The sequence below is a fragment of the Desarmillaria tabescens genome (genome assembly GCF_030435595.1).
Source record: "Desarmillaria tabescens strain CCBAS 213 chromosome Unknown EV420scaffold_4, whole genome shotgun sequence".
Lineage (NCBI taxonomy): Eukaryota > Fungi > Basidiomycota > Agaricomycetes > Agaricales > Physalacriaceae > Desarmillaria > Desarmillaria tabescens.
The window spans coordinates 843,017-867,386 of record NW_026848303.1 but is presented as its reverse complement, the minus strand read 5'-3'; the positions used below and the strand labels follow the sequence as shown (position 1 = coordinate 867,386).

The window sequence follows — 24,370 nt, the reverse complement described above, 5'->3', positions numbered from 1 at the left end:
TTGAGGACAATACTGTACATGATCGAGATCGTTTGTTCGATGGTTGGTGCCAGGATCGGCAGTTGCCGGATGCCCTTGACCTCCCTCGTTATCCTTGTCTTATTCGCGTGTCGTGCCTTTGTTTCAAGAACAATGCAGAAACTCAGTGGCATTCATATTTTGGGACTTAAAATCAAATTCGAAACTCGCAGAACGAATATCTAACCATCTCACCCTACTCGTTCGCGGTCATGATCCCTCACTTTGGAGAATACATCGCCTTCAAGCTCAACCCAGTCGCCTCTCTCGAATATTTGAAGGATCCTGAGGTAGTAAAAAGCTTGCGAAGCTCTGGAGACGAAGACCTATGTTGCCTGTGTCACCTATGTGCGTTCATTGGCGTTGTTGATACGTCCGTTTTCCTGACAGCTATCTTTCCATAGCTTTTATGTTTTCCAGTTCCCGGCGTCGAGTACATACAGGTTGCCATGACCTTACTCGCCCAAGGTCTTTCTCCTGGCCAGCCCGATCGTTTTATTCTACCAGACATGGCCGTAGCGGTCCTTCCAAACACATCCAACCCATTATCGCGCGCGCCACTCAATCCTACTGTGCCTCTCCCTTGGCCGGACTGCTTTCACCCGACCCAAGCTACAACAAGATGTCGCATTCGAAACGACTTTACCATTGGAAATCCGTGGCCAGAACCCAAGTATCTATTGGAAACAGAAGATGGTCTTCTTGAAGAATACTGCTGGAAGGATGCTGAACGCAAGCAGGCTCTTCAAGAGGCACAGCAGCCGCTATCTGTGGATGGAGGTGCTGCCGACGGCCCCCCGGACGAGCGTGACGCTTCTGTGGTTACTTTACCGCTTCCTTCTGAGCATGACGGTGAAAGCCATCATTCTCGTCCAGCCAGCATCGTGGATGTACCTCTAACGACCGCGCCAAGCTGGTTTTCAAAGGTCTCTAACCTCTTTCGCGGACTCGTCAAGAAGGTCTCGCGGTGTGTGCCTTGTATACACGCACCTTTGGACGATGATGACGTCAAGGACTTTTCGGACGACCCAATCTGGGGTCTCAGTTTATTCGGCACCCTTCCTCCAGACACCATGCCAGTCATAGAGGTTTTGGACGATCTGGAATCAGTGAAGCAGGTTAACGACCCGTGGGACTTCTTTCGCGAGCTCGATGCCCTGAAGAAGTACGTAAACTACCATTTGCTGTTGAATCACTATGCTGGTTGTCTGCTTTTGTAGGATTCAAGCAGAGTCTCATGAACGAATGAAGGCAAAACTTCGAGTTGACATCGATCGTACGCGCCAAAAGGATCAGGAGCTCCACGCCCGACTTGAGTCAAAAATGCCAAAACGTGAACCTTCATCCGAGGATACAATATCGTCTTCCGTCAAAGAAGGTATGTGCTGAAAATATCCCTTACGCCTTTCCTGAGACTGATTACGCTATTGAAGATGTAAAGCCTGGTGCTGATGCTTAATCTGTTTCTAATTCTACTCGGGCTCTCGCCTCCCGAACCATTCGTTTTGTGTTACCGTCCACGCCCTTTCATTCCACCGCGTAGCATAGTTTATCTTATCTTAATTTCTTATTGCATTTTTCTTTCACCTACACCGACTGTATGTAGTCTTAATCAACCATTCACATGTACTCAGAATTGACTATCCTTCTAAGGTACTTGCACCTTTATCTGACACTATGGCGATGTAGCCTTGGCAGAGTCGACGGCTTCAATTCTGGGGCATTGAGGCTGGCAAACGTTTCTAGAGGTTTACCGACCCATACACTGGGACAGAGAGAAGATACCGGCAAATGCCGGCGTCTCTTAAAACGAACAAGGAACCGAAGAAACCACTGCGCCCTTCAGAAAACAAGGATAACGTGGGAGGTCAAGCTTCAAGCTTCAAGGCCAGTCCAGGAATTGCCGATCCTGGCGCCAACCATCGAATGAAGTCGGGCAAGCGATCTCCATCGTATAGTCCTCGACCATGAAGGATACCACAAGGCGCCTCCTCTTGTTGAGCTTCTCGTTGTGTTCCGTTGATTCTTTTTGCCAGAATCCACACTTCCTTCCCACTAAATTAGAAGATTCTGCCTACTCAAATAAGCCATTCCACTCCTCTGGTCTCAATCTCTACCACGAGAAGCCGCTGTCAAACGTGATTTCATGACTGGCGACTTTTCTTAGTCTGACTTGCCCGTAACAGCATCGTGGTCGTTTCATTTTCCTTGTCCTAACTTGCGAGTTGTGTCTTTGTTACAGCGAGTAAAAGCAAAGACGTGCTGATGTTGAAATTGCGTAACAAAAGATTGGAGAACTACATGCTTAACCAATTCCATGAAGTCCTTTGAAAAGCTATATCATGCTCCCGCGCTTCCACCTAGTTCGTTAAATCGAGAAGCTGGCCAAAAGTTGGCATCTAACGGATGCGTTGACCATTTGAACATGCAGTCTGCCAGGCGGCGGTCCCGAGAGGAGATGCAAAGAAGAGCACCGTGAGCTGGCACCCAACGTATCAACAGAAGAATCGTGCTGTACATGCACTTTATAGATATAAATAAGTTACGAAAGGACATGTTTCGAGGCTCGATCACAGAACCACGCGCGCGGAGGCCTTACTATAAACCGAGGGTGCAGGTTTCTTGGAAGGTGACGACCGATTCATCGGGGCACGGTCCTATGAGAAAAGTCAGCCTAAACATATCTTCTAGAGACAGAAAGTGAACACTAACAAAGCCGGTATTAGTCGAGTCGGCGAGTTGCATCGACTGAAATAGAGGTAATTTACTGAACAGAATGCGTGGATGCACTGCCAGACGTACCTGCATGCCCCGCTCCAGCTGCTGCATGTTGAAGGATTTGCGACTGGCGGCGTATTTGAGTTTCTTTTGGGCACGATACTAGTACAAGGGTACAGTAAGTATCACTGGAGACTGGAGTAGGCCGCCTAAATCGTGTGCTCACCTGCCGTTCGTGCCTATCGAGTTCGTTCGCGACTTTGACGAGATACTTCGGGTTTGAACTGAGCTTCTCGAAAAAATCGCCCAACTTTACCGTGCTAAGGCTCACAAGCCGAGCCAAGTCCGCAGAAACCACGCGATACGTTCCGTTGCGAGTCCCGAACGCTACCCAATGATCTTCAGGAGGTACCCCACTTTCCGGAGTCACAGGTATCACCACAACATGTTGAGTTTTTCCCGGGGAAGATGTTCGCCATTCTGGAATGGTTCTGATGCAGAATGTGCCATCCTTGTTGGGGGGTCCGGTGCGGACAGTGATCGAAAAGTCCTTGTAGATCTGAGGAAGAGTCGTCGCATCTTGGCCACCGAAGGTTCCCATGAGAAATAACCATGGCTCGTTTGCGCGATGCGGTAAGCCGGCCGGGGCAGGACAAAGAATTGCAGGTCTTTCCTTTCCTCGTCCACCTATGCCAGGCTTGGTGGATAGATTCGAAGAAGAGCATATGCTTTCTATGATCCTTCGGCAGGCAGGACTAGTCTTGATAGAGGTATTGTCGAGTGCCGCCATGCATAGTTGATGGAACGGATGGAGCAAAGATTCGTAGACGCGGTAGATTTCACCGTGCGATGATGCATTGGGGGATTCATGAGTTTCATGGGTGGCTGGAGCAGGGCGGGGAATAACAACCACAGACGATGGCATAGGTGGCAGAGTAGAGCGAACTCGAAATTGTCTGGAGCGTTTCGCACTCAAGCTTTAAAGGACTGGGAGGATGACGCGTTACGAGAAACAAGGTGTAGCTCCGGAGAACAATAATGACAGAGAAAGCTGAAATGTATGTATTGAATGTTGAATGGCCATTGATACATACAGCCATAATAACAATGGAGAGGTGGCAGGACGTAGCACAACGATGTAGCAAGGAGAGATGTTGAATGATGCCGATCTAATGCCAATCGGCGATCAGTATTTAGTCGGATCTCGGCAACTTTGCCATCTGGGTGTCAGTGGCTCTGACCAGGGCGGCCACTTTGTTCAATGTTTCCTTTGTTTTACTTATTCTTGTCTGGTTTCCTTGTTTCTTTTTCCAAAGAACAAAGAAACAAAGAACCCACTGCGTCCTTCGGCGCTTCATTATCCCAGCGTTTAAAATGGACCTGGGCGAGGAAATAACGCCCAAATTTTCCCTACTACCTCTAAAGCTCCCACTGTCAGGCTCTACATCATGATGCTTCCTCAGTTTGGCGAGTACTTTACCTTCAGACTGGACCCTGTTGCCTCCCTCAAATCACTGAATGACGACGAGGTAAATGAAGCATGTAAAGCTTTGGGTAGTGGTAAAACATACGTTGCCTCAGTCATCAACGTACGTCTGCCTACCGCTTCGATATCTTCGTGTTCACTGAGACTTTTTTCATTCCTTAGCTGCTCTCATTCCCCGTTCCTGGTACTGAATATCTGTCCGTGGCTCTTACGCTAGTATCACAGGGTCTCCCAGAAGGTTTACCAGAGTCCGACATAATGCCTGAGATGTCGGTAGCGATCCTACCAAACACATCCAACCCACTGTCGCGACCACCACTGGAGCCTTCTACCCCCCTGCCTTGGTCTGACTGCTACCATCCTACACAATCCATGACGACGTGCCGAATAAAAAACGACATCATCCTTGGGAAACCATGGCCCACTCCTAAATGCCGCATCGATGGTCACGCACGGAACCTTCTTGGTGGAACATACTACTACGAGGATGCTGAGCGGAGGGAGGTCTTGAGGAAAGCTCGAGAGCAACCACCCACCAGCAGCCAGCCAGAAGAACATGAAGCATTTTCAGTTATCTCACCTCTTCCAGAGTCTCAGCCGGACACCCACAGCGACTACGAACCTTCGCTTAAGGACCCTGAAGATGAAGACGATACGCCAGCGTTTGACATGCAAAGCCAATGTTCCGAGTCACCCAGCATGACGAGCGAGGTTTCCGAACTGCAGGAGCCTGGTCACAGGCGACGTTTTTCTTTCAAGTCATTCTTCCGTAGACTATTTCGCAAAATTTTGCCTTGTGTTCCATGCTTGCGGGGAAATTTCTGTGATGACGACAGCTCCTCAATGTCACCGTCCTTCGACCCATACGCAGTCATTGCCGGCCTATTCGGACCTCCACCCGAAGACACGATGCCGGTGATAGTCGTATCGAAAGACTTAAAGTCGGTACAGGAAATCAGCAACCCTTGGGACTTTTTCCGTGAACTGGACACTCTGAAGAAGTGAGTAGTTTCGTTCGAACATCTTAGCTACGCTTATGAACTTCCCGACGCAGAATCGAAGAACAGTATCACGAGCGTGTCAAAGCCAAAACTCAAGCTGCTATTGAAAGCGCCCGACAAAAGGATGAACAGTTACATGCTCGTCTACAAGAAAAAATGCCCCGTAGTGGGTCTGTGACTGGAGATACTTCAAAGGCCTCCGCTTCCTCTGTTTCACGAGGTGTGTATGACAGACGCTGACCCTCCCCTCCATACTAAAATTGTTATTTACGGATTGTAGATGCAACGCCAGGTGCCGATGCTTGATCTCTCGTCTTCAACAAAACGTTCTGTCCACTATATCATCTTTGCATCACAACCATTCGTTTAACTGTTTTCTTGACACTCCTTCGTTGTTATCTACAGCATTTAGCATACAGTTTTTGAATCTTAATCTATTGCGATCCTTCTTTGTGTCACTAGGATCAGTCCTCCATCATTATCATCAGGTTCATCAACAGGCATATGTATCCTTGCTCTCAACTTCGCACTTTGCTGCTGAAACTTGAACGTTGAAACGTTAAACCCTAGATAATTGAAATAAACAAGCCAGACTTGGGCTGAGGCCAGTTTTTACTTTCAAGTGAGTGGTGCCGCAATCTCGGCAATTGCCACTTGACCTGCCGTCACCATCGGTTTTGTTCTTCTTGTTGGATTCGTTTCCATGCCTTGTCCTTCGGAGAACAACACAAACAGATTTGATGTCGACCCGTCCCTATTTCTCAGGATACAAAAGGTGAACCCAGAGGACTCGTACTTTGAAACATTTTACCCCCACTCTCAGGCTGCAATATCATGGTCGTTCCTCATTTCGGTGATTATATAGCTTTCAAGCTCGACCCAGTCGCTTCCCTCTGTTCTCTCAAGGATCCAGAGGTTACCAAATTCTGCGAAGCCTTAATGACCAAAGTCTATGTTGCTTGTGTCACCCATGTACGTTAACTGCCAACTTGAAGAAGTTTATATTCAGCCAACTTTTACCGCCTTCCAGCTCTTCTCTTTTCCCTTGCCTGGGGTGGAATACATATCAGTGTCCATGACCTTGGTCTCTCAAGGCCTTTCTGATGGCCAGCCAGATCGATTGATACTGCCGGACATGGCTGTCCCAATTTTGCCTAATACTTCCAACCCCCTTTCGCGACCGCCACTTAACCCTACGCTGCCTCTTCCCTGGCCAGACTGTTATTCACCCTACCCTGACTATGACGCACTTGTCGTATTCGAAACGACTTTCACTATTGGAGACCCATGGCCCGATCCTAAATATCAATTGAGGCACCAAGAGCGGCTTCTGGAGATCTACCACTTCGAAGATGTGGCGCGTAGGGATGCACTTCAGAAGGAACAAGAAGCTTTACGCGTGGGCGATGGTGCTGGCGATGTCGACGGTGACCAGCCAGACCAGCGTCAAGCATCTAGGGTCACTTTACCTCTTCCATTCCGAACACGACGCTGAAAGCAAATACGGTGGTTCAGTTCATGAATCTATGGAATCTAGTGGAACTCCGATCGTGTTAACACGTCCTTTCAAACTGACGTCTTTCCTTCGCTCGCTGCTTGGCAAAGTCCTGCGGTGGGTACCCTGTGTGCACACAGATCTCGATTACTATGACAGAGACTTCTCGGACGACCCTTTGCATGGTTTCGATCTTTTCGGCGCCACTCCTCCAGATACTATGCCTGTTATAGAGGTAATAAATGATATAGAATCCGTAAAACAGATTCAATGATCCATGGGACTTCTTTCGGGAGCTCGACGCTTTGGAAAGGTACGCAACTCGTATCCATAATTAAAATTCTCCTCTTGACTCCTTGAATTTCGTAGCATTGAAGCAGATTATCACAAGCGAATGGAAATCAAAGTCCAAGCTGATATTGAAGGAGCTCGCGAAAAGGACGAAGTACTTCATGCTCAACTGCAGTCAAAAATGCCAAAACGTGAACCTTCGCCTGTGGAGACGGTAGCTGTGTCTGCTTCTGTTACAGAAGGTATGTACTAGAAATATTTTTACACCCTTTCTGACGCTGATCACAGTTATAGCAGATGCTAAGTCCAGCGCTAATGCTTAATCCATTCACCCTCGTTTTTTTGTATCACCAGAAACCCTGGACTTCGTAGCTTAACCTATCAATCTCATTCGTTTCGTGTTTGACCTACACTCTTTGTTAGCATAGTCTGTCTAATCACCGCAAGCATGCAACTTGTTAGTGCGAAATGACCCATGATTCTAGCAACTAGCGGATTGGATTCGGCAATTTCCGGAAATTCTAGCCTCTGCCTTTGTTCTATTTCTCTTCGTTTCCTCACAAGAATAATGGAAGAAAGTCTAGCGCCTTTCTACATTTCAAGGCCTTCGTATGGATCGCGCATCGTACTTCTCGCCACCATGCTCCCTCATTTTGGAGAATACATCGTTCTCAAACTCGACCCAGTTGCTTCCCTCAAGCATCTGGACGATCCCGAGGTGACGGAGGCTTGCGAAGCCTTGGAGAGCAAGAGTTATGTTGCATGCGTAATTAACGTACGTTGATGTGCCCTATAACGCGTTCATTTCACTAATTTCCACCTTTTATCAGCTCCTCTCTTTCCCTTTGCCTGGTGTAGAATACATCAACATTGCCGTGACCCTCGTCTCGCAAGGCCTCCCCAACAGCGACTTGGATCGTTTTATTTTACCCGAGATGTCGGCCCCCATCCTGCCCAACACTTCTCACCCACTTTTGCGTCCTCCAATGAAGCCTAGCAACCCTCTTCCTTGGTCGGGCTGTTATCACCCCACGCAGGCCATGACACGATGTCGCATCCGAAACGATACCAACATCGGAGACTCGTGGCCTGAGCCCAAGTACAAATTAAACGTCCCCGACCGTCTTCGTCTAAGCCAGCAGTACTTCAACGAGGATGCTGACCGCAGAACTGCTCTGCAACGGGAGAAAACACCTGCGTCGGTCCCTGATGGTGTCGAGGATGACGCTAGCCTTGGCCAGCCTGACGAGCGCCAAGCTTCTGCAGTTAATTCACCTCCCCCCCTGGCGCAGGAGACTGAAAGTCACTCTATTTGGGGAGTTGATACCAAGTCCCTTCAATCGGCCGCTGAAGTTGAAAATCGACATTTTGGGGAGGCCAACGGAGCGCAACGTAAAGGATCTCTCAACGTCTCGTCCTTCCTTCGCTCCGCCTTTGAGAAGGTTCTTCCCTGTATACCGCGTCTACGCACAGGTCTCTATGACGACGACGATAATGTCTCGACGTTATCTTTTGACCCTGCTGTAGCCCTCAGCATGTTCAGTCGGCCCTCCACGGACTTAAGTCCCGTGATAGTTGTATCAAATCATCTCGAATCGGTGCAACAGATAAACGACCCGTGGGACTTCTTCCGCGAGCTAGAAGCTTTGAAAAAGTATGCTGGTTAACTATTATCCCCTAGATGCATATTGATGATCCCGACTTTCGTAGAATTGAAGCAGAATACCACGAACGCATCAATGCTAAGATCCAGAACGATATTGGACGCACACGCCAAAAGGACGAAGAGCTCCATGTCCGACTTCAGTCTAAACTGCCGAAAGCCCTCCCAGAGGCGGTAGTAGTTCCCGCCTCTTCTGCTGCAGGTATGTATACTGTCAATGTTGTCATATGTCCCTTACTAAACCTATCTTCCAGATGCAATGCCTTGTTCTGATGCCTAATCTAGGTGTCTTCAGCGCAGATACTATGTGTATCGTCCATTTGTTTCTCTGATATCACTGTAGCACACCTTACTGAACTTCTTAATCGCACACTTTATCAATACTATTCCTATTACCTTTCAAGAACACGCCAAGGGACGTTGTTTTGTCTAAACCTGGAAATCATTCACTGTTTTACATTATAATTTCTACGACATAGACCCTGAAATAGACCTTGAATACATTGGTTTGAGATTTCAATGGCACCCAGCGTGCCCATTGGGTGTAGATCCTTGAGAGAACGCGGCAACACTCTTCGGATCTCTAGTCCCCGGAACATCCATGCTGGGATTCATAGTAAAGAACGACTGAGGCTTGAGAGTGACGCTTAGATGTTCAACAGGCATCCTATAAGACATGTAAGCCACAGTTCTGATAACATCAAACAGAAATACATACACTGGCCAGTCTTCCGGACGAGGGATATGCGTTGTTCCTATTCACCAGCGTCAGTATAAATGTACCTCAGAGTTGACGCAGAAGATACTCACCGACGGTCAGATATACCAAGATATCCTCATTCTCAATGTTCTGCTCCCCCTTCACCCACGTACCGATCGAATCTTCGGGACTCTCCCTGGTCTGCGGGACATACTTCCCAGCAGGCCACATCCTGCTCCCCTTCGCGCCCTCAACATCCCTGCACACCCAAATAGGGTAGTTCACGAACTGCGCCCTCTTCAACGCCCAACTGTCTTTCCTCGCCATCATCGGCGTAACACCACCCTTGATCCCGACAACGTAGCCGACATCCTTACCGCTACTATAGTGCTTCCTAGCGGGGTTGACAATCTTCCACTTCCGCTCCTTCTCCCAATCCCAGAGTCTTCCGGCCTCTTTCTTCAGCACCGTATCCTCTTGAATAAACGCGTTTCCAGCAAAGTTGAGGTCAGAGCCGGTTCCGGCGTTGGGGAGGGGGATGACGTCGGATTCGACAACAGAGTTGTTGAGACCGTCGATCATAGGGTCCACACGGATCGAGAAGAGATGCTGGTGATACTGGGCATTGACGTTAGGCGCAACTTTGGTGCCGAACTTGACGGGTTCGTCAGTCTCCGAGACGTAGACTTGAAGGATACCAGTCAGGCGAACTTCGAGCTCGATACTACCGTCCTGATAGAAATGGTAGTTCCAAATGTATTCTGTAGGACATTGATATCAATCTCAGTCTTTGTGGTAGTGAGAATATGGAACGGACCATAGTTGGCCAGCGTGCAGACCATGCTGATAACAAGACGTCTTCTGCGAACCGTTTGTGTACGGCCACCAGGGCGGTAATCGGTGTGCCTCCAGAGAACACCATTATCCTCTTCATGGATGCAGATGGCATTCTTGACGATGACCGCATTTCCATCATGTCCGACGTATGCACCAGGCTAGACCCATTGTCAGACATCGCTCTTCCATGGGATCTAGCGACACTCAACGTACCAAGTAGTGGATTTGTCCAACACAGTCGCACCCCAAGGATAGCTCATTGGCCATTGTTCCCATTCCATATTCACCTCTGTTTCGGTCAGATATTATGGTTAATGAAGTGAATCAAAGACAACTCACGAATCAAAGGCGAACTTCCGAGGATGCGGGTATTCTGGGGCTCCGTAAGGAACAACCATTTCAGCCAGCGACAGACGGTATATGATTGGACGTATTTCGCCGTTGTCGTTGTAAGTGATCGTGGAAAGGGCTATACCCTCGCGATGAGTGAAGGCTAATGTCGCATGATTAGTAGGGTGAGACCGAGAGTATCATGGCAACTTACATATATGCATCTTCCAGTTCTGCCACTCTAATTCATTACCATCAAGTTTAAAGCTGACACCCTCAGGTTGGACAATGTGCAGAGGCTTGATGTCATTTCTAGGCTTGAAATTCTCCTCGCTCTTCTCCATAAGATCGGGAAGGAAGTCAAACGGTTTGAGGGGAGGAGGAATGCGCGGTCGACTCGTCGCGGCAAACGCGTCTTCAGAGAGTTCAGGGAACTTGGTGCTGGGAGCGCTGAGTACCGCGCCGTTAGGAGTATTCTTGTAATGAGGAGGAAAATCTGAACTGAAGTGTCAGGAATAGAATGAAAACTTAAAGACGGGCCGGTACCTATATGTAGGACCTCTTCAGCATTCGCGTCTACGACGGCAATGAAATCCTAGGAAAATGATTTGAACATGATTCATTACAGCTGCAACTATGCGCTTACCATGGGATGTGCGTATAGATTCTCATGCTCCGAAAGCCGAGCAAATAGCAACGCTTGTTGGACACGGCGCTTCTGTGGGAAACGGTCGTCGTAGCCGATAGACCAACCATCACAGACTATCTGTTCGGGAAGAACACCTATGGAAAAGTGAGATATGTGACTATCCAGACATGGACTAGTCTACTTACCGACTTCTTTCGCCAATTGCTGCACCCGGGCATCGCTCTTCACAATCTTTTCGCACGCAACGAGTTCTTGGACAGAAATCTGGGGCTGAGCACCTTCTGGAAGCTTCTCGATGCTCTCAATACCCCATTTCCCATCGTCGAGAGCGAGGATAACATTATAGGCATCACTGTATCCATAAATCAGGTCTTTGTAGGTACCCAACCGGAGTTTACGCACCCGTTCACGACATCGAGAAACTGTCAGACTATTAGCTTCATCTCGTGAGTAAAGGTCATAGCACGTACATCAACCTCCGCTTTCCGAGTAATTGGGGTAGGCGCCTCAGGCTTTCCGCCAGGAGTCAAAGGAATCCCAAGGTAGGCAAGAACTGCTTTCTTGGGGGGAGGTAAAAGGTATGTAGTGATAAACTTGACGGCCTTGATGTCTGTCTTGCTCGCGATGTGGTGTCGGACTGACAGTGATACAGCGGCTATCTGAGGGTAATGTTTATCAAAACGTAGAATATGGGCGCGTTCGAGTTATACACACCTCGTCAGGAGTCAATGGGTCCAAAGGATGCTTGAAAGCAGTCGGTACGACGTGAGGGGAACTCAGAACCTCCGTTGCTGTGCTAGGAACCGTGGTGGAAGCCATTGACAATGTGGGAACATTCTATCACGGTACATTGGCTCCTGAAATAGTCCTGCTCACGATGAATGACTGAGCAGTAATGGAAAGATCACCTGACGAGAACGCGAGATACTAAGATAAATGGATTCCGCCCAAATTCCGGTCCTTAAAAGTGTAGCTTGCCTCTCCTTAGCTTCCAATCATATCGGGACATTGGTTACGGGAATTTGATCATGAGATAGGGGACAATGCGGCACCAATTGAGTCCTTTGTGCCCGTGACTTTCTTATCACTGCTCGCCGCGGCAGTTTTCACTGGCGTTTGGCTGGAATTTCGAAGACGGTTAACGGGAAGTAAAGGGTTAAATGCACCAAGTGCTCACCGGTACTGATCATCAGTTCGTTGTCATTGGATGGAAGTGAGGAGGTCCGCCATGTATCCGCAATGCGCATGTAAAACCGCTCTCTGCCTAGCCACGGCACGGCTGAGGTCTCAACCGGTAGGCGGAGCGAGTCGGACAATTACGGGCGGTCACGAACGACATTGATTCTCTGCTTCGAATACAGCCAAGAGAAAATTTGGAGGATGAGAGGATGCAGTGGATATCGAATACGGTTGTGTTCAAGTTATTGTTGACACGGCAAATAAGTTTTGATGCCCGAAAGTTGCCGGTGGCTGTACAACTACATTTTAGCTAGTTGCGACGTTTACTTGCTTTCTCAATGCTTTCTTCAAAAATATACTTAACTTCCTTCCTTCCTCTCACGCGCTTGATTTCTCCACCCTTGCGGAGAGAATGAGGTCCTTGGATCACGATTCTCTCGGTGCCAATCTGGGGTAGCATCCTTATCGGTACCCGTAACTCGAACGTGACTCTTGTCTCTATGCTTCTATCTCTCAGGCGGCTCGCTTGGTAGAAACGATACGTAATCGGACTCTTTGAGCCTATATACATACAGTACACCCAATGCGATGCAATTCCAACTCTTTTTCCTTTCGACATGCCTTCGAAAGATGCCATAAATGCAGCGGACGAGGCACGATTGGCGGCTCTCGGCTATAAGCAAGAGTTTAAGCGTGCATTTTCCCCTCTTGAGGTTTGCCTTCTTTGCCTCTTTGGCACAAGCGTATTCACTGATCTTATCGCAGGTTTTTAGGATTGCGTTCTCGATCATCGGTCTGGTGCCCTCAATATCTTCAGTTCTTTTTTATGCGATTCCTAACGGAGGAGGGCCGGCCATGGTTTGGGGGGTACGCTCGTCTCATTTCACTCCCTTAATGAGCTGGGCTGACAGAAATGCGAAGTGGGCCGTTGCAAGTATCTTTATCCTATGTGTGGCTCTGGCGATGGCCGAACTAGCCAGTTCCGCTCCTACCTCTGGGGGATTGTACTATTGGACCTACTCATTCTCATCACCCCGTTGGCGCAATCTACTCTGCTGGATAGTCGGATGTCAGTTTCTACACATGCTTTCACGACAGCGTACCCTTACACACTCAACTTAGACATGAACACAATTGGATCTATAGCCGGTGTAGCTTCGATTAACTGGGGATGCGCCGTTCAAGTCATGGCTGCAGTCAAGATTGGATCTCATAACCAAAGCTTTGAACCAACGAACGCCCTAGCTTTTGTGCGTTACCTTCGTTTTGTTCCATTTTCTCGCCATCCCAATTAAACCTTTTCAGTGGTGTATACGTAGCTATAAGTCTCACTCACGTCTTAGGATGCTGCCTGGGCACAACCGTTCTAGCAAGGCTGCAGTCGGTGTATGTTACCCTGAACGTCCTGTACGTACTCTTATCTATTGATGGCGCCTTTAATTGTTCTGATGTTCCAATACGATAATGTTGATAGGCTATGCTTCGGGATTATTATCGCCTTACCTATCGTCACTCCGTCGGAATTCAAGAACACCGCACACTTTGCGTTAGGCGAATTTGTCAACCGTGCGTTGTTTCCGCCCGTCAGATATTCATCTTTATATAGCGCTTATCATTCTCTACATAGTCAACGGATGGACAGATGGCTTCGCATTCATACTGAGCTTTTTGGCACCACTCTGGACTATTGGTACGTCGGTAGTACTACGAATATATGAAATAATATATCAATAACCGTGCTGTAGGTTCATTCGATTCCAGCGTTCACATAAGTGAGGAAGCCTCAAATGCTACTACCGTCGTTCCTTGGGCAATCGTATTGGCGGTGGGCATTGCCGGGGCGTTGGGCTGGGGTATGTGTTCTTCGCTTATACCAACAAGTTCATACTAACTTTGAATTTACAGCAATCAACATGACTCTTGCTTTCTGTATGGGGACCGACCTGCAGGCAATATATAACAGTGCCCAGCCTATGGCGCAGATTCTGTTTAACGGGTTTGGGCAGAAAGGAACCCTGGGTATCTGGGCGATTATTGTATTAGTACAGTGCGTTGATCTTTCCATCTCCTCGTCGCTGCGGTTCATAATATTGGCTTCGCCTTGACAGATACATGATGGGTTCTAGTATCGTAAGCTCATCCTTGGTCACAGGGACTATTATATAATACCCTTCTATCAGCTTCTAGCTGCCAGCAGGCAGACATACGCGTTTAGCAGAGATCGAGGTACCATATTCTCTTTTATGACTATCTGAGATTAAATGCTCATATCATATACCAGCCCTTCCATTCTCTAACTGGTTGTATCGAATGAATAGCTACACGGAAACACCAGTTAACACTGTCATTTTCGACGCCGGTTTCGCAATATTACTAGGACTACTATCCTTTGCCGGAACGAACGCCATCAACGCCGTATTTTCCATATCCGTCATTTCATTGTACGTCGCATACAGCATCCCGATCGCTGCCCGCTTTATCGGAGAGAACGACTTCAAGCCTGGACCATTTTGTCTTGGGATTTTTGTTCGTTCCCGTGAATCGTGTTTACTCATACACATCTCTAACAGCTGTTTCTTGTACAGAGCTTTCCGATTGCGCTGATAGCTGTCCTGTTCATGACCTTCACGAGCATAGTGTTCATGTTTCCTACGACTCCTCAAACGACTGTTCAAGACATGAACTACTCCGTAGTAGTGCTAGGAGGCGTGACGATTTTCTCGTTGATATGGTACTACTTCCCAACGTATGGTGGAGTTTACTGGTTCACGGGTCCCATTCCTACGCTGGATCCCATGAGTCCGGCATCAGAGGATCTCAGCAAAAAGGAGCCAGCCAACATAGTTGCAGAGCTAGTTGTAGAATAATTGATAATGGATTGAAACACTACTTGCTTTCGCCTTCATTATCTTGTTCAACTTAGGACTTTAAGGAATCAAGTATTGGTTCCGACCATTTCGCTATGCCCTTGTTGCAATTTCTGTTTTAGGTCGGAGAGGTTGAACAAATAGTGGGTCTGTGAATCAGTTTCCGAGTCGTGACTAGGCATACTATAGAAAGGTGTTCCTTGACTACTATGCATAGATGAATTTAAAACCCACAGACTATTAGTATACCGTAATAATTACTCAAGGCTGAGAACATTGAACAGGTTTGGAGAGCAGGCAGGGGCGGCTGCGCCACAGACGCGTGCTTGCAGTCGGATCTGATCGGCCCGGGGCCGAGCAACTTGATCAACAACTACGACATCCACGTACGCAAAACAGCTGATGAAGAGTCAATGGCAAAGCATCTAGCTCAGAAACACGGAGGCAGGCCAGTCTTTTGGATGTAAATTAGGGCCTAATCGGTTAAAGCTATCAATGTCTCTTAGCTTATTATATCTCCTTTGGCGCTCAAAAGCTGGAGTCTGATATCCATCAAACTCAGCAATGCAGTCCTGGGTGGTCTTTCAACGATATTATAGCGAATTTTTCGAAAATTGGCCCGCGTTGATTCTTGAAGGTGTTCGTGTTACCACAGGGTTCGCTTATATTGCTTGGGAACGAGGACCCACTTCGCCGAGAACACCTTGCTATCACCGCCAACACCTTGTGGGATCCACTTCGGCAAGTAGATGGTGTACCTTTTGATATAGTATTGAATAGGTCCCGCCGGGCCACGATTTCTATACCCCGAATCATTTATATTCAATCCCTTCTTCTCCTCAAGCCGCTCCCTGGCTTAGCCTGCTCTTCCACTGTACACGACAAACTCCAATGTCTACTCCAAAGATAATTACTATCACAGGAAGGTACAGATATGGCTATGCTCTCCGGCACCTCGGCGATGTACATATACACCAACTAACACCAACAACTTCGTCTATCTCTGGGAAGTGTTGCCTCGTGTCCTTCCCATCAACTTCTTTATGGGGCATATTTTCGCCCAGCTTATCAAGCAAAACTGCTCGGAGCCAATCGTCGGATATCGGTGCAAAACCAATTCGCAAACATAGCCATGTATGGAGGGCCTAAAATGCATGGGTCATATCGCTATAAAAGCCAGGTGTGAGAGCACGGTATGTCCTCAACAGTGGTCCCACAACACCGCTCCAGCATCTCCTACTCCTCTGCTCTCTTCTCCAAATCTCTTCTCTTACATTCAGCCTTGCACGGACATCATTGTACGTGTCTGCGCATCCATATACACATCTGACTGAAGCTTTGATACCAGGAACCATGTATTCCGGATATCCTGCTTCTCATCTCCAATTTATGACCCCCTATGGCGGCTCCAGGTCCCGTCATCCTCCCATTCCTCGTTCTTACGCGAGGTCGGGAGAAGAGGAGGACCAACCGTACATGCCTCACTACGGCGGAGGTATCAAAGTTCAGGATCGTGACTCGCCTGCGTTGAGATCACCGATTTTGGCGCCGTCCCCCGGTCAAGAGATCTCGTTATTAGATCAAGAGGCGTCTGAATCACGCAGTCCCGAGATGTGGGCGCGCTCTCCCAACCCTGTACGCGTATCTTTGTAATAGGCGCCCGGAAACTGTCAGGCTTACGCGATAATACTATTCTAGGGTTATGAACACGGAGGACAACCCGGACCAGCGCGTCCTTTTGACGCTTCGGGACGCTCCCATGCTTCGGTGAGTACACACAGCTTTGGACGAATATTAAGCTTATTTTGAATAATAATTTCAGGGCTACGGGTCTGCCACTTCCCAGCGCGGATCGAACTCTCCTCCCGGCGGATACCCCTCGACCTCAGCTACAGCCTATCCCCCGAGATACGCGACCTCAGTAACCGGTCTTCCATCTCCTTTCGCGTCCTTGGATCCCGGACCGCGCTACTACCGTCGACACACCCTCGAACAGTCTCCCCAAGGTGACCCTAAACCCGAATCCCCAGACCTTACACCCTTCTTAGCAAGGGCAGACACCCAATACGACTTACCCGAACCCGGCGATTACCTACGACAATTCCTCAATCTCCCACGCGGGGCCCCAGTCCGCCTCGAGTCTCTCACCAATCCACGCGATAGAGATGGAAGGCCTCCTTACACCATCATCCAATTAGCTGCAGCCGCGATCTACAGTCACCCCCACCAAAAAGCTTCCACGGCTGAAATCAGAGCTGCAATCCTCGCGCGCTTTGAATATTTCCGACAGAATGAGGGTACCTTGAAGGTTCGTCGAGGTGTTCCTGCTGTTGACGGCTGCATCTTACTGACGACGCATTCATTGACAGGAAACACTCAAACATGCCTTGTCCTCTCATGACCTTTTCAAGAATATGGGACGTACTACGACCGAACCTGGGAGAGGCGGTCTTTGGGCTATTGATATTACTAACCCTGAAGGAAGGCGTCCTCGCAAACGTAGGAGCACTCGGTCTCCCGAAGATGGGGGTTCCCCATCCAGCAGCCATAGCAGTGGCTCTGCTTAATCCAATTGGGCATCCACCGGTGCCATCTTGTTTTGAATAGAATCTCCTCTATGCCATCCCATTTTTTCATCTTCCTATATCACGACTTGTACTTCCACGATTTCTCTTTTATAGCTCTTGTAAACGCTATACTGTTGTATATGTCCTGTACTGCTCGAATACCACTTCATTCTTCTACACTCCTCTTGTAAAATCCATACTCTTGCAAATGTCCTGTATTACTCAAATACCGCACTGTTCCTCCAACTCCTAAAATAGGCATACTTTTCAAGAAATACCATTCGACTTATTTTTGTACTCGGCGTACGACCTCAACATTGGATTTGAGAGAACGTCCGGTTGGAATGTGTGACAAAGCCTACAATAATCAAGACCTTCGAAAATGAATGGTCAATAAATAATCGGTTACAAACTACGCTTATCGCAACCCTTCTCGGTGCTGGCGGTCCAGGCTCCTGGACTGAGGGATATGTACTACGGCGCCGGCGCCGGCGTAGGTAACCCTACCGAATTGAATTGTTATAGTCTATCCAGCGGAACCAAGTTGCTATGAAAGTGAAGATCTTTGATGCCTACGAACAAATAACTTGAACATGATATTTGACACGAAGGTGGAAAACACGCAAGATCGAGTTCCTGACAGGAGAGACTGGTAAGAAATTGGCAGAGACGCCTAATATGATTATGTCTAGACTCTGAAAGCGTTGGGCAAATTGGTATCTATGACAGTATGATCGGCAGCTTCAGCCTTCATTCAAGTCTTAGTCCGTTGTAGGGTAGCGCACGAAACCTAGGTCGAGGTTTATTACGGGTAAACTTACCGGTGGGTTACCCCATCGCTGGGGGGAGGGTCGGTAATAAGCCGTAACTTAGTCCCCTTGGAGGTTTCGTGCGCTACGCCGATAGTAATGCCAATGATGCCACTGTAGATTAGGGTAGCGCACGAAACCTAGGTTTCGATACACTTGGGTTTATTACCGGTAAGTTACTGGTAACTTACACCCCCCTCGCTGGGGTATAGCCGCTCACTAATGTATGATGACTCATAGCTGCAATTGACCGAAATTGGTGCTGCCTCATCTTCACCCTCGCCACGGACAATACCGGACAACTCAACGATGGTGAAAACAGCCAGGATAGTGACATGGCTATTTCCGATGATGAACGCCTGTCTGAAACGACTCAAGCAGGTCAAACATCGCATGCGATGCTTCACTGGGCTGGATTCGGCTTGTTTTTGGAGCTCCTGTAGCGCTATCATATATCCAGAGAAATATGTCGTCTTGCCACCAGTCTTGACAACAGAAATGAGATGGGTGCCATCTAAAGCCTTGCAGATGCCCTCAAGCACATAATCATGGATGTCGTGGGGTAGCCGAGGCCGAATAAGCTGTCGTACAAGTGCCTGGCCCACCGGCGAGCATAATCCGTCATTTGCGACATCTTCATCGGACATAGAAGGCAGTATAGGCGAGCGTAGAGGAAGCGTTGATCAACGCAAACGAGCCACGATCGCGCTACGCGTGGGGCACGTGCCGGCTTCATGGCGGCATCCTTTCGGAGTTCGAAAATCGCTGAGATTGGAGGGTTCCTCTGTGGACCCCCGCCCCGGGTCCCAGGCTAGGCTTTTGTCGAGGTAACTTACCTGTCATGTGACAGGTTGTTGAGCAGAATAATTTGGTACTATTACGTGTATATTTCAATTTAGGTTGTCTATTCACGATGAGTGGTCTTTACAAATGAACCACCTTTCCTTACATCAAGAAAATGTATAAAAACACGAAAACAAAGGTTGTGGAACATTTTGGGCAATGCGGCGCGTCAGGCATGTGATAGTGCACATGATGAGGTAAGTAACGGTAACTTACCGTAGCAAAACCAACCCCTTGGGGAGGGGTCGGTAACAAACGGTTACTTACCCCCCTTGGAGGTTTCGTGCGCTACCCTACTCCATTGTTCAAGAATTAAGGCGGTCGTTCTGAAAGAGATGCAAAAGATTTGGGGGCACCCGGGATCGAACCGGGGACCTCCAGAAATCGTATGACTTCAGTCTGTTGCTCTCCCAGCTGAGCTATGCCCCCATATCATAGAGTATTTATATACATAACCCAAGACCTAACGTAGCAGCACGTTTCCACTCCAGTTTACTACGATAGTAGAAAGTTCACGACGTCGCACCCGCAACCTCGCCCTCTCGTTACCTTGAAACGATGCTACACTTACACAATAACGAAGGACAGTAATGCTCTAGAGAAGACTGAGGTTTCTGCGCGTGTTCAGGTAGAAAATGACTATGAATCTTGACGAACTGCAAGCGTTGTGAGATATAACACTGAACAGATTATGAAAGTCTATTAAATATTACAGAGAACGAGCATGCAAATAAGCTACAGAAATACCAATATGACAGAGATACGCGTCCATCCATCCATCCACGAAATGTCCCACAATATATATCCTCCCTTTGCCTACTTACTGTCTCCAGGCAAACAAACCGTCGTTCCAGGCATCAACACCTCACACTCAACCTTCGGGTTCCACTGCCGCAGCTGCTCAAGCGTATACCCATGGCTATCCGCAATTTCCCAACAGGAATCGCCCGCCTGGACCCAGTACGCCTGCATACCCTCCGAGCAAGGGCTCTTGGGCACAGACAAGCCGGGTGAGAGGATGAGGCGCCATACAAGTAGGAGAACGACGGCGATTATTAGGAAGAAGGGGAAGAGAGTGCGGTAAGCGCCGGGCTGGGGAGTGTAGGTCGTTGGGACCATAGGGCGATCCTGGAATAATGAGGAAAGGATGTAGAATGATGAGAAGAACGTACGAGGTCAGTAGCGAGCTCCTGGTACCCGTCTGTGCGACGAGGGGCAGCTTCGATATCTTCCGTGCTTGATGAAGCGTCGGATACTGTAGCTTCTTAGCTAGTACAGTGCATGCATCTTAATAGTACACACCACGGGTCATTTCGCTATATTCAGCTCCTTCAGCACCCTTCCACGTGTCTCCATTCGCATCGCGGTAAAAGTACGTTTGGGTGTCCGAGTCGTAGCCAATGCGTTCCATGCCTTCTGGGAGGCGGTATGAGTCCTAGCAGAGTTTAGCATGAGGTAAATACATGAAGCAAGTTACTTGCTTCATCGTATTGCGTCCAGCGGCCCATCCTAACTTTAAGATCAAAGAAGTCGTCGTAGTCGTCGTGTGGCAAGATACTTGCACTGCCACCCGCGGTTAGAATTGGAATTTGGTAGTGTGCTGAGGTAACCAGGAACATCACTAGCCACGCCACGAGGCTCTCGTTTCCAACGTCCACCATGTCCTGCTGTGTCCCTACGCATTTCGGCCTTCCAACGTCTGTAGCCAGCGGAATCCGTTAGAAATGCGAGGTTCAGCACTGGAGAGGTGGAGAAAATAGCTTGCTTCTGCTGCGGATGCAATGAGGCGCCAACGACGAGATATTCAAGCGCATATACCCTGATCTCCATCGAAATGAACGAAATCGTAAGTGAATCCTTTCAGGAATATTAACGGTGATTAACTGTTAACACGTGCAGCCGTGATACAACAAGATTTGCTGCCGTATTTCTTCCGGCGTGCTGCACATGCGTCTCTGGGCTTCTCAGTACCGGTTCTAACTTCTCAACGATCCACATCCTCAGAAAAATACACGGTCCACACGATTTCGTGTCATCTGACGATTTCACATGGTTTCGTCGCGTCATACGGGCATTTCTGCTGCCTATAAGTAACTTGGATGCCTCCAACACAAGCCTCTCTCGTCCGCGCGTGATGTTGCTCGGTCTTCAAGTTTTCTTCCTCTTGGCTGCCTTGGTCAGTGGTGCCCCCGCTTCGACGGATCTTTCAATTGGGGATATCATCAACGGCCTTGGGATTGGCTTAGTGTCGAACATTACCGTGACCATAACTGTACGTTCTTTTATTGTCAACCTCGTCGACAACTGACGTTCTTGTTAGCTGGAATCACTCGTTACGAACCTCGTCGAGTATGCTGTCTCTTCCCTCTTCCATACTTAACTGACCTCCATCGAACGAACATAGCGTCGCATTCACCGGTAAGCCCCAGTCAACTCCCTTCCTTCCCACCTAACATCCCACGTCAACAGTGAAGAATCCCCTCCCCATCGAGCTCACCCTCGAGCGCGTCTCAAGCTCCGCCGGAATCAACTCCACCGAATACGCCTCCTTCGACCACACCTTCCTCGAACCCCTCGTCGTACCCATCCTTGGCACCGCGGATTCCGGCGTGATAGAGAACGTGTTGCTCACCCAAGGCGCGTTGGCCTCGCTCGATATCATCCCATTGGGGTTCCTCGATTTGCTCAACACCGATGTGAACTTGCGGTGAGTTTGGTGAGCGCTGATGATTGGCCTGGGGGATGCTGATGGTATGCAGGGCCGCCACGATTTTTGGGAAATTGGGTATCCCGCTAAACATCACGGGGCTCAAGCAGGAGAAGGTCCCAACGGCGTATGTGTATCCGTGTTTTTCTCTGGTTGTAGTGTCTAATGTTTGTGGACAGCTACGAGCTTTCCCTGGGTTCTTCATAAGTGTCCTCCCTGTTAAGCATACCCACGTTTGAGTCGCACTTCCGTGTATACATGTATATGTCTGTGATCCGAATGAGTCATTGCTTTGCACCACCATCGATTCTCGTTGGTGCAGTTTTCTGACCCCTCTCACGCGAATGGCCTCTGAGTATGTCTGGCGATGCCACACATACTTCAAGGAGCCCTTATTCTGGTGGGTGGTGTGCATATTGTGCGAGCTATGTGGGGGATGTCCTAGTGGAAATAGGGGCTGCGTCGTTTCTCTGTGGCTTTGCTCCAAGCGTCGACACACGCTAGTGCTCCATAGCCTCTGTGAAATGGTGTTCAACTTCCTGGTGCTACCATGGAGAGCTGCCACGAAGCCTCCATGTCGCAGTTACCACCACCTCTCCCTGGTTTGCCCCTATACTCATAGCCGCATACTCTGTCGTTCACCACCAGGGCACTGTCTAGCGACGATGCTGGATTCCGTTGATACCATGGGTGATATCTCTGTTTCTTCCCTTGCTACTGATAATACTATACTCCGGATGGTTTAACATGACATCTCCTGCGCGCTCCGCTTCATTTGATTTTCCACAAAATGATTCTTATATCTATACTTATGCGGAGGCCATCCTGCCGTATTCGTAGCGTGAGACCTTCTCACGTGATCGCGAGGATAAATTACGCGTCGGACATTTTCCAACTTGGACACCAACCACTTACTTTTGTTACTCTTCGACATAATTACCATGTCGTATCAAAGCGTCTACGTTCCATCGAACCACATTTCAGTCGCGCCTGCCGGTGGCCGTCGCCCAACTACTTTTCATGTATGTCAAAGCAGCTTTTTCCCTTCCTGTCTGGTTTCATCGCATTTGATAGGAAGCATTCAGTAAAGCCATGAGCTATTTCATGCTCAGTGGAAACTACGCGTGCAGTGAAACCTTCCGACAGACACCTACCCCCAACCTTGTTGTTGATGGGATCGGACCCATCAGTTTACCCCTTAGCACGCGCGACGCGCGTCTAATAATCAGCAACGCGTCCCGGGCGCCTTACGGCCACAATCAGCAGACGATCGTGAATACCAGCGTTCGTGATACCTGGGAAATCAACGCTGCTAGGATCACTTTCCGGAATCTGAGCTGGCAGACTTTTGTCCAAGGCACGGTGTTGCCGTCCGTTCTGCAGAAACTTGGAATGCAAGTGACAGCACCGAGATGTGAGCTGCATAAGCTGCTTCTTTATCAGGAAGGGTCTCAGTGCGTATTTTTGAGTACCTGTTGGCGGGAGAGTCACTAATAGAGATCATTAGCTTTGCTAGACACCAAGAGTGCGTCTTCACAGCTTGTCAGGGTGTCCTGTGATCTAAATCTCGTTTGTATAGCACCGCAAGAACCCCCGGGATGTTCGCCACAATTGTTATCATCCTCCCATCTCGTTACGAAGGCGGAGCAGTTGAAGTCTCCCATGCAGGTTCCTCCCGATCTCTGACGTTCGACTTTGCCTCGCAGTCTCAAACGTCGACGACCGTGCTTGCCTGGTACAGCGATGTCCACCACGAAATCCAACGGGTCACGTCTGGTTACCGCCTTGCCCTCACCTACAATGTCATTCGACCACCATCTCGAGGGACAGTTGAACCCCTGCCTTCTGTTCCTGACGTGTTGACTTTTGCAGTCGACAACCTGCGGAGTATCCTTCAGCGGTGGGCTGAGTTGCCCAATCGGCGCCGCACGTTCTTCGCGTACATGTTGTCACATCAGTACAGCATCGATGACCTGGAGGACGACGGGATCCAGGCACTCAAAGGAGACGATAAGCATAAAGTCGGATATGCTCGTGATATCGCGGAGCAACTGGGGTATGTGCTGCGTCTTGCGAGCATCGAGTATCACGAGCTGGGGGCACCAGATATCGGAGTATTGGCAGACGAAGTGCACAGGTACAAGCGCAGGCGGGGTGAGGATTTTGAGTACGCATCACGCAGGGATGACAGACTTGAGGAGGACGAGATT

At 48.8% G+C, this 24,370-nt stretch overlaps 13 protein-coding genes and 1 non-coding gene across 14 annotated transcripts; 9 read left to right on the top strand and 5 right to left on the bottom strand.

The window, feature by feature from the left end:
- Positions 1 to 71: 71 nt before the first annotated feature.
- Positions 72 to 1,477, top strand: EV420DRAFT_1709827 (uncharacterized protein; the record flags this gene model as incomplete). Its single annotated transcript, XM_060479601.1, has 4 exons — positions 72 to 366; positions 439 to 1,183; positions 1,239 to 1,396; positions 1,452 to 1,477. Exons 1-4 carry the CDS (start codon positions 231 to 233, stop codon positions 1,475 to 1,477), a joined length of 1,065 nt encoding a protein of 354 aa, XP_060336899.1. The 5' UTR covers positions 72 to 230.
- Positions 1,478 to 1,846: 369 nt separating this feature from the next.
- EV420DRAFT_808749 (uncharacterized protein) lies at positions 1,847 to 2,727 on the top strand. Its single transcript, XM_060483546.1, has 3 exons — positions 1,847 to 2,156; positions 2,205 to 2,238; positions 2,307 to 2,727. Exons 1-3 carry the CDS (start codon positions 1,986 to 1,988, stop codon positions 2,495 to 2,497), a joined length of 396 nt encoding a protein of 131 aa, XP_060336898.1. The 5' UTR covers positions 1,847 to 1,985; the 3' UTR covers positions 2,498 to 2,727.
- Positions 2,258 to 3,887, bottom strand: EV420DRAFT_1509627 (uncharacterized protein). Its single transcript, XM_060471473.1, has 4 exons — positions 2,963 to 3,887; positions 2,821 to 2,898; positions 2,731 to 2,766; positions 2,258 to 2,675 (listed from the first exon to the last, which is right to left on the bottom strand). The coding sequence occupies exons 1-4, from the start codon at positions 3,659 to 3,661 to the stop codon at positions 2,589 to 2,591; spliced, it is 900 nt and encodes a 299-aa protein (XP_060336897.1). The 5' UTR covers positions 3,662 to 3,887; the 3' UTR covers positions 2,258 to 2,588.
- A 79-nt stretch (positions 3,888 to 3,966) lies between these two features.
- Positions 3,967 to 5,753, top strand: EV420DRAFT_1743917 (uncharacterized protein). Its single transcript, XM_060480090.1, has 4 exons — positions 3,967 to 4,325; positions 4,385 to 5,223; positions 5,277 to 5,443; positions 5,504 to 5,753. Exons 1-4 carry the CDS (start codon positions 4,185 to 4,187, stop codon positions 5,527 to 5,529), a joined length of 1,173 nt encoding a protein of 390 aa, XP_060336896.1. The 5' UTR covers positions 3,967 to 4,184; the 3' UTR covers positions 5,530 to 5,753.
- A 304-nt stretch (positions 5,754 to 6,057) lies between these two features.
- Positions 6,058 to 7,332, top strand: EV420DRAFT_1636673 (uncharacterized protein; the record flags this gene model as incomplete). Its single annotated transcript, XM_060476619.1, has 6 exons — positions 6,058 to 6,195; positions 6,254 to 6,668; positions 6,739 to 6,953; positions 7,015 to 7,031; positions 7,088 to 7,251; positions 7,298 to 7,332. 6 exons carry the CDS (start codon positions 6,058 to 6,060, stop codon positions 7,330 to 7,332), a joined length of 984 nt encoding a protein of 327 aa, XP_060336895.1.
- A 317-nt stretch (positions 7,333 to 7,649) lies between these two features.
- On the top strand, positions 7,650 to 8,952 carry EV420DRAFT_1636672 (uncharacterized protein; the record flags this gene model as incomplete). Its single annotated transcript, XM_060476618.1, has 4 exons — positions 7,650 to 7,784; positions 7,840 to 8,663; positions 8,720 to 8,874; positions 8,927 to 8,952. 4 exons carry the CDS (start codon positions 7,650 to 7,652, stop codon positions 8,950 to 8,952), a joined length of 1,140 nt encoding a protein of 379 aa, XP_060336894.1.
- Positions 8,953 to 9,188: 236 nt separating this feature from the next.
- EV420DRAFT_1709820 (copper amine oxidase) lies at positions 9,189 to 12,007 on the bottom strand (the record flags this gene model as incomplete). Its single annotated transcript, XM_060479600.1, has 13 exons — positions 9,189 to 9,339; positions 9,391 to 9,427; positions 9,483 to 10,133; positions 10,190 to 10,367; positions 10,423 to 10,498; positions 10,549 to 10,702; positions 10,754 to 11,035; positions 11,086 to 11,134; positions 11,186 to 11,322; positions 11,374 to 11,540; positions 11,591 to 11,610; positions 11,659 to 11,847; positions 11,903 to 12,007. The coding sequence occupies 13 exons, from the start codon at positions 12,005 to 12,007 to the stop codon at positions 9,189 to 9,191; spliced, it is 2,196 nt and encodes a 731-aa protein (XP_060336893.1).
- A 986-nt stretch (positions 12,008 to 12,993) lies between these two features.
- On the top strand, positions 12,994 to 15,482 carry EV420DRAFT_1709816 (amino acid/polyamine transporter I; the record flags this gene model as incomplete). The annotated part of the gene is made up of 13 exons (XM_060479599.1): positions 12,994 to 13,080; positions 13,133 to 13,234; positions 13,289 to 13,436; positions 13,490 to 13,630; positions 13,687 to 13,774; positions 13,842 to 13,933; positions 13,995 to 14,057; positions 14,113 to 14,220; positions 14,273 to 14,414; positions 14,476 to 14,497; positions 14,548 to 14,593; positions 14,649 to 14,893; positions 14,953 to 15,482. Coding segments are annotated over 13 exons (1,566 nt in total), but the record flags the coding sequence as incomplete, so codon positions are not given.
- Positions 15,483 to 16,348: 866 nt separating this feature from the next.
- Positions 16,349 to 18,033, top strand: EV420DRAFT_1743914 (uncharacterized protein). The gene is made up of 5 exons (XM_060480089.1): positions 16,349 to 16,532; positions 16,583 to 16,869; positions 16,933 to 17,001; positions 17,057 to 17,542; positions 17,604 to 18,033. Exons 2-5 carry the CDS (start codon positions 16,588 to 16,590, stop codon positions 17,799 to 17,801), a joined length of 1,035 nt encoding a protein of 344 aa, XP_060336891.1. The 5' UTR covers positions 16,349 to 16,532; positions 16,583 to 16,587; the 3' UTR covers positions 17,802 to 18,033.
- A 585-nt stretch (positions 18,034 to 18,618) lies between these two features.
- Positions 18,619 to 19,425, bottom strand: EV420DRAFT_1709804 (uncharacterized protein; the record flags this gene model as incomplete). Its single annotated transcript, XM_060479598.1, has 2 exons — positions 18,802 to 19,425; positions 18,619 to 18,750 (listed from the first exon to the last, which is right to left on the bottom strand). The coding sequence occupies exons 1-2, from the start codon at positions 19,255 to 19,257 to the stop codon at positions 18,619 to 18,621; spliced, it is 588 nt and encodes a 195-aa protein (XP_060336890.1). The 5' UTR covers positions 19,258 to 19,425.
- A 375-nt stretch (positions 19,426 to 19,800) lies between these two features.
- Positions 19,801 to 19,882, bottom strand: EV420DRAFT_t61. The gene has a single exon. It is a non-coding gene; the product is annotated as a tRNA-Phe (tRNA).
- A 166-nt stretch (positions 19,883 to 20,048) lies between these two features.
- Positions 20,049 to 21,083, bottom strand: EV420DRAFT_1509612 (uncharacterized protein). The gene is made up of 4 exons (XM_060471472.1): positions 20,935 to 21,083; positions 20,756 to 20,888; positions 20,626 to 20,708; positions 20,049 to 20,581 (listed from the first exon to the last, which is right to left on the bottom strand). Exons 1-4 carry the CDS (start codon positions 21,070 to 21,072, stop codon positions 20,270 to 20,272), a joined length of 666 nt encoding a protein of 221 aa, XP_060336889.1. The 5' UTR covers positions 21,073 to 21,083; the 3' UTR covers positions 20,049 to 20,269.
- A 504-nt stretch (positions 21,084 to 21,587) lies between these two features.
- On the top strand, positions 21,588 to 22,367 carry EV420DRAFT_1636666 (uncharacterized protein; the record flags this gene model as incomplete). Its single annotated transcript, XM_060476617.1, has 6 exons — positions 21,588 to 21,725; positions 21,774 to 21,802; positions 21,858 to 21,871; positions 21,923 to 22,160; positions 22,213 to 22,287; positions 22,340 to 22,367. The coding sequence occupies 6 exons, from the start codon at positions 21,588 to 21,590 to the stop codon at positions 22,365 to 22,367; spliced, it is 522 nt and encodes a 173-aa protein (XP_060336888.1).
- Positions 22,368 to 22,628: 261 nt separating this feature from the next.
- EV420DRAFT_808597 (uncharacterized protein) lies at positions 22,629 to 24,358 on the top strand. The gene is made up of 5 exons (XM_060483544.1): positions 22,629 to 23,182; positions 23,239 to 23,614; positions 23,668 to 23,685; positions 23,740 to 24,216; positions 24,267 to 24,358. The coding sequence occupies exons 1-5, from the start codon at positions 22,951 to 22,953 to the stop codon at positions 24,316 to 24,318; spliced, it is 1,155 nt and encodes a 384-aa protein (XP_060336887.1). The 5' UTR covers positions 22,629 to 22,950; the 3' UTR covers positions 24,319 to 24,358.
- The last annotated feature ends 12 nt before the right edge of the window (positions 24,359 to 24,370 follow it).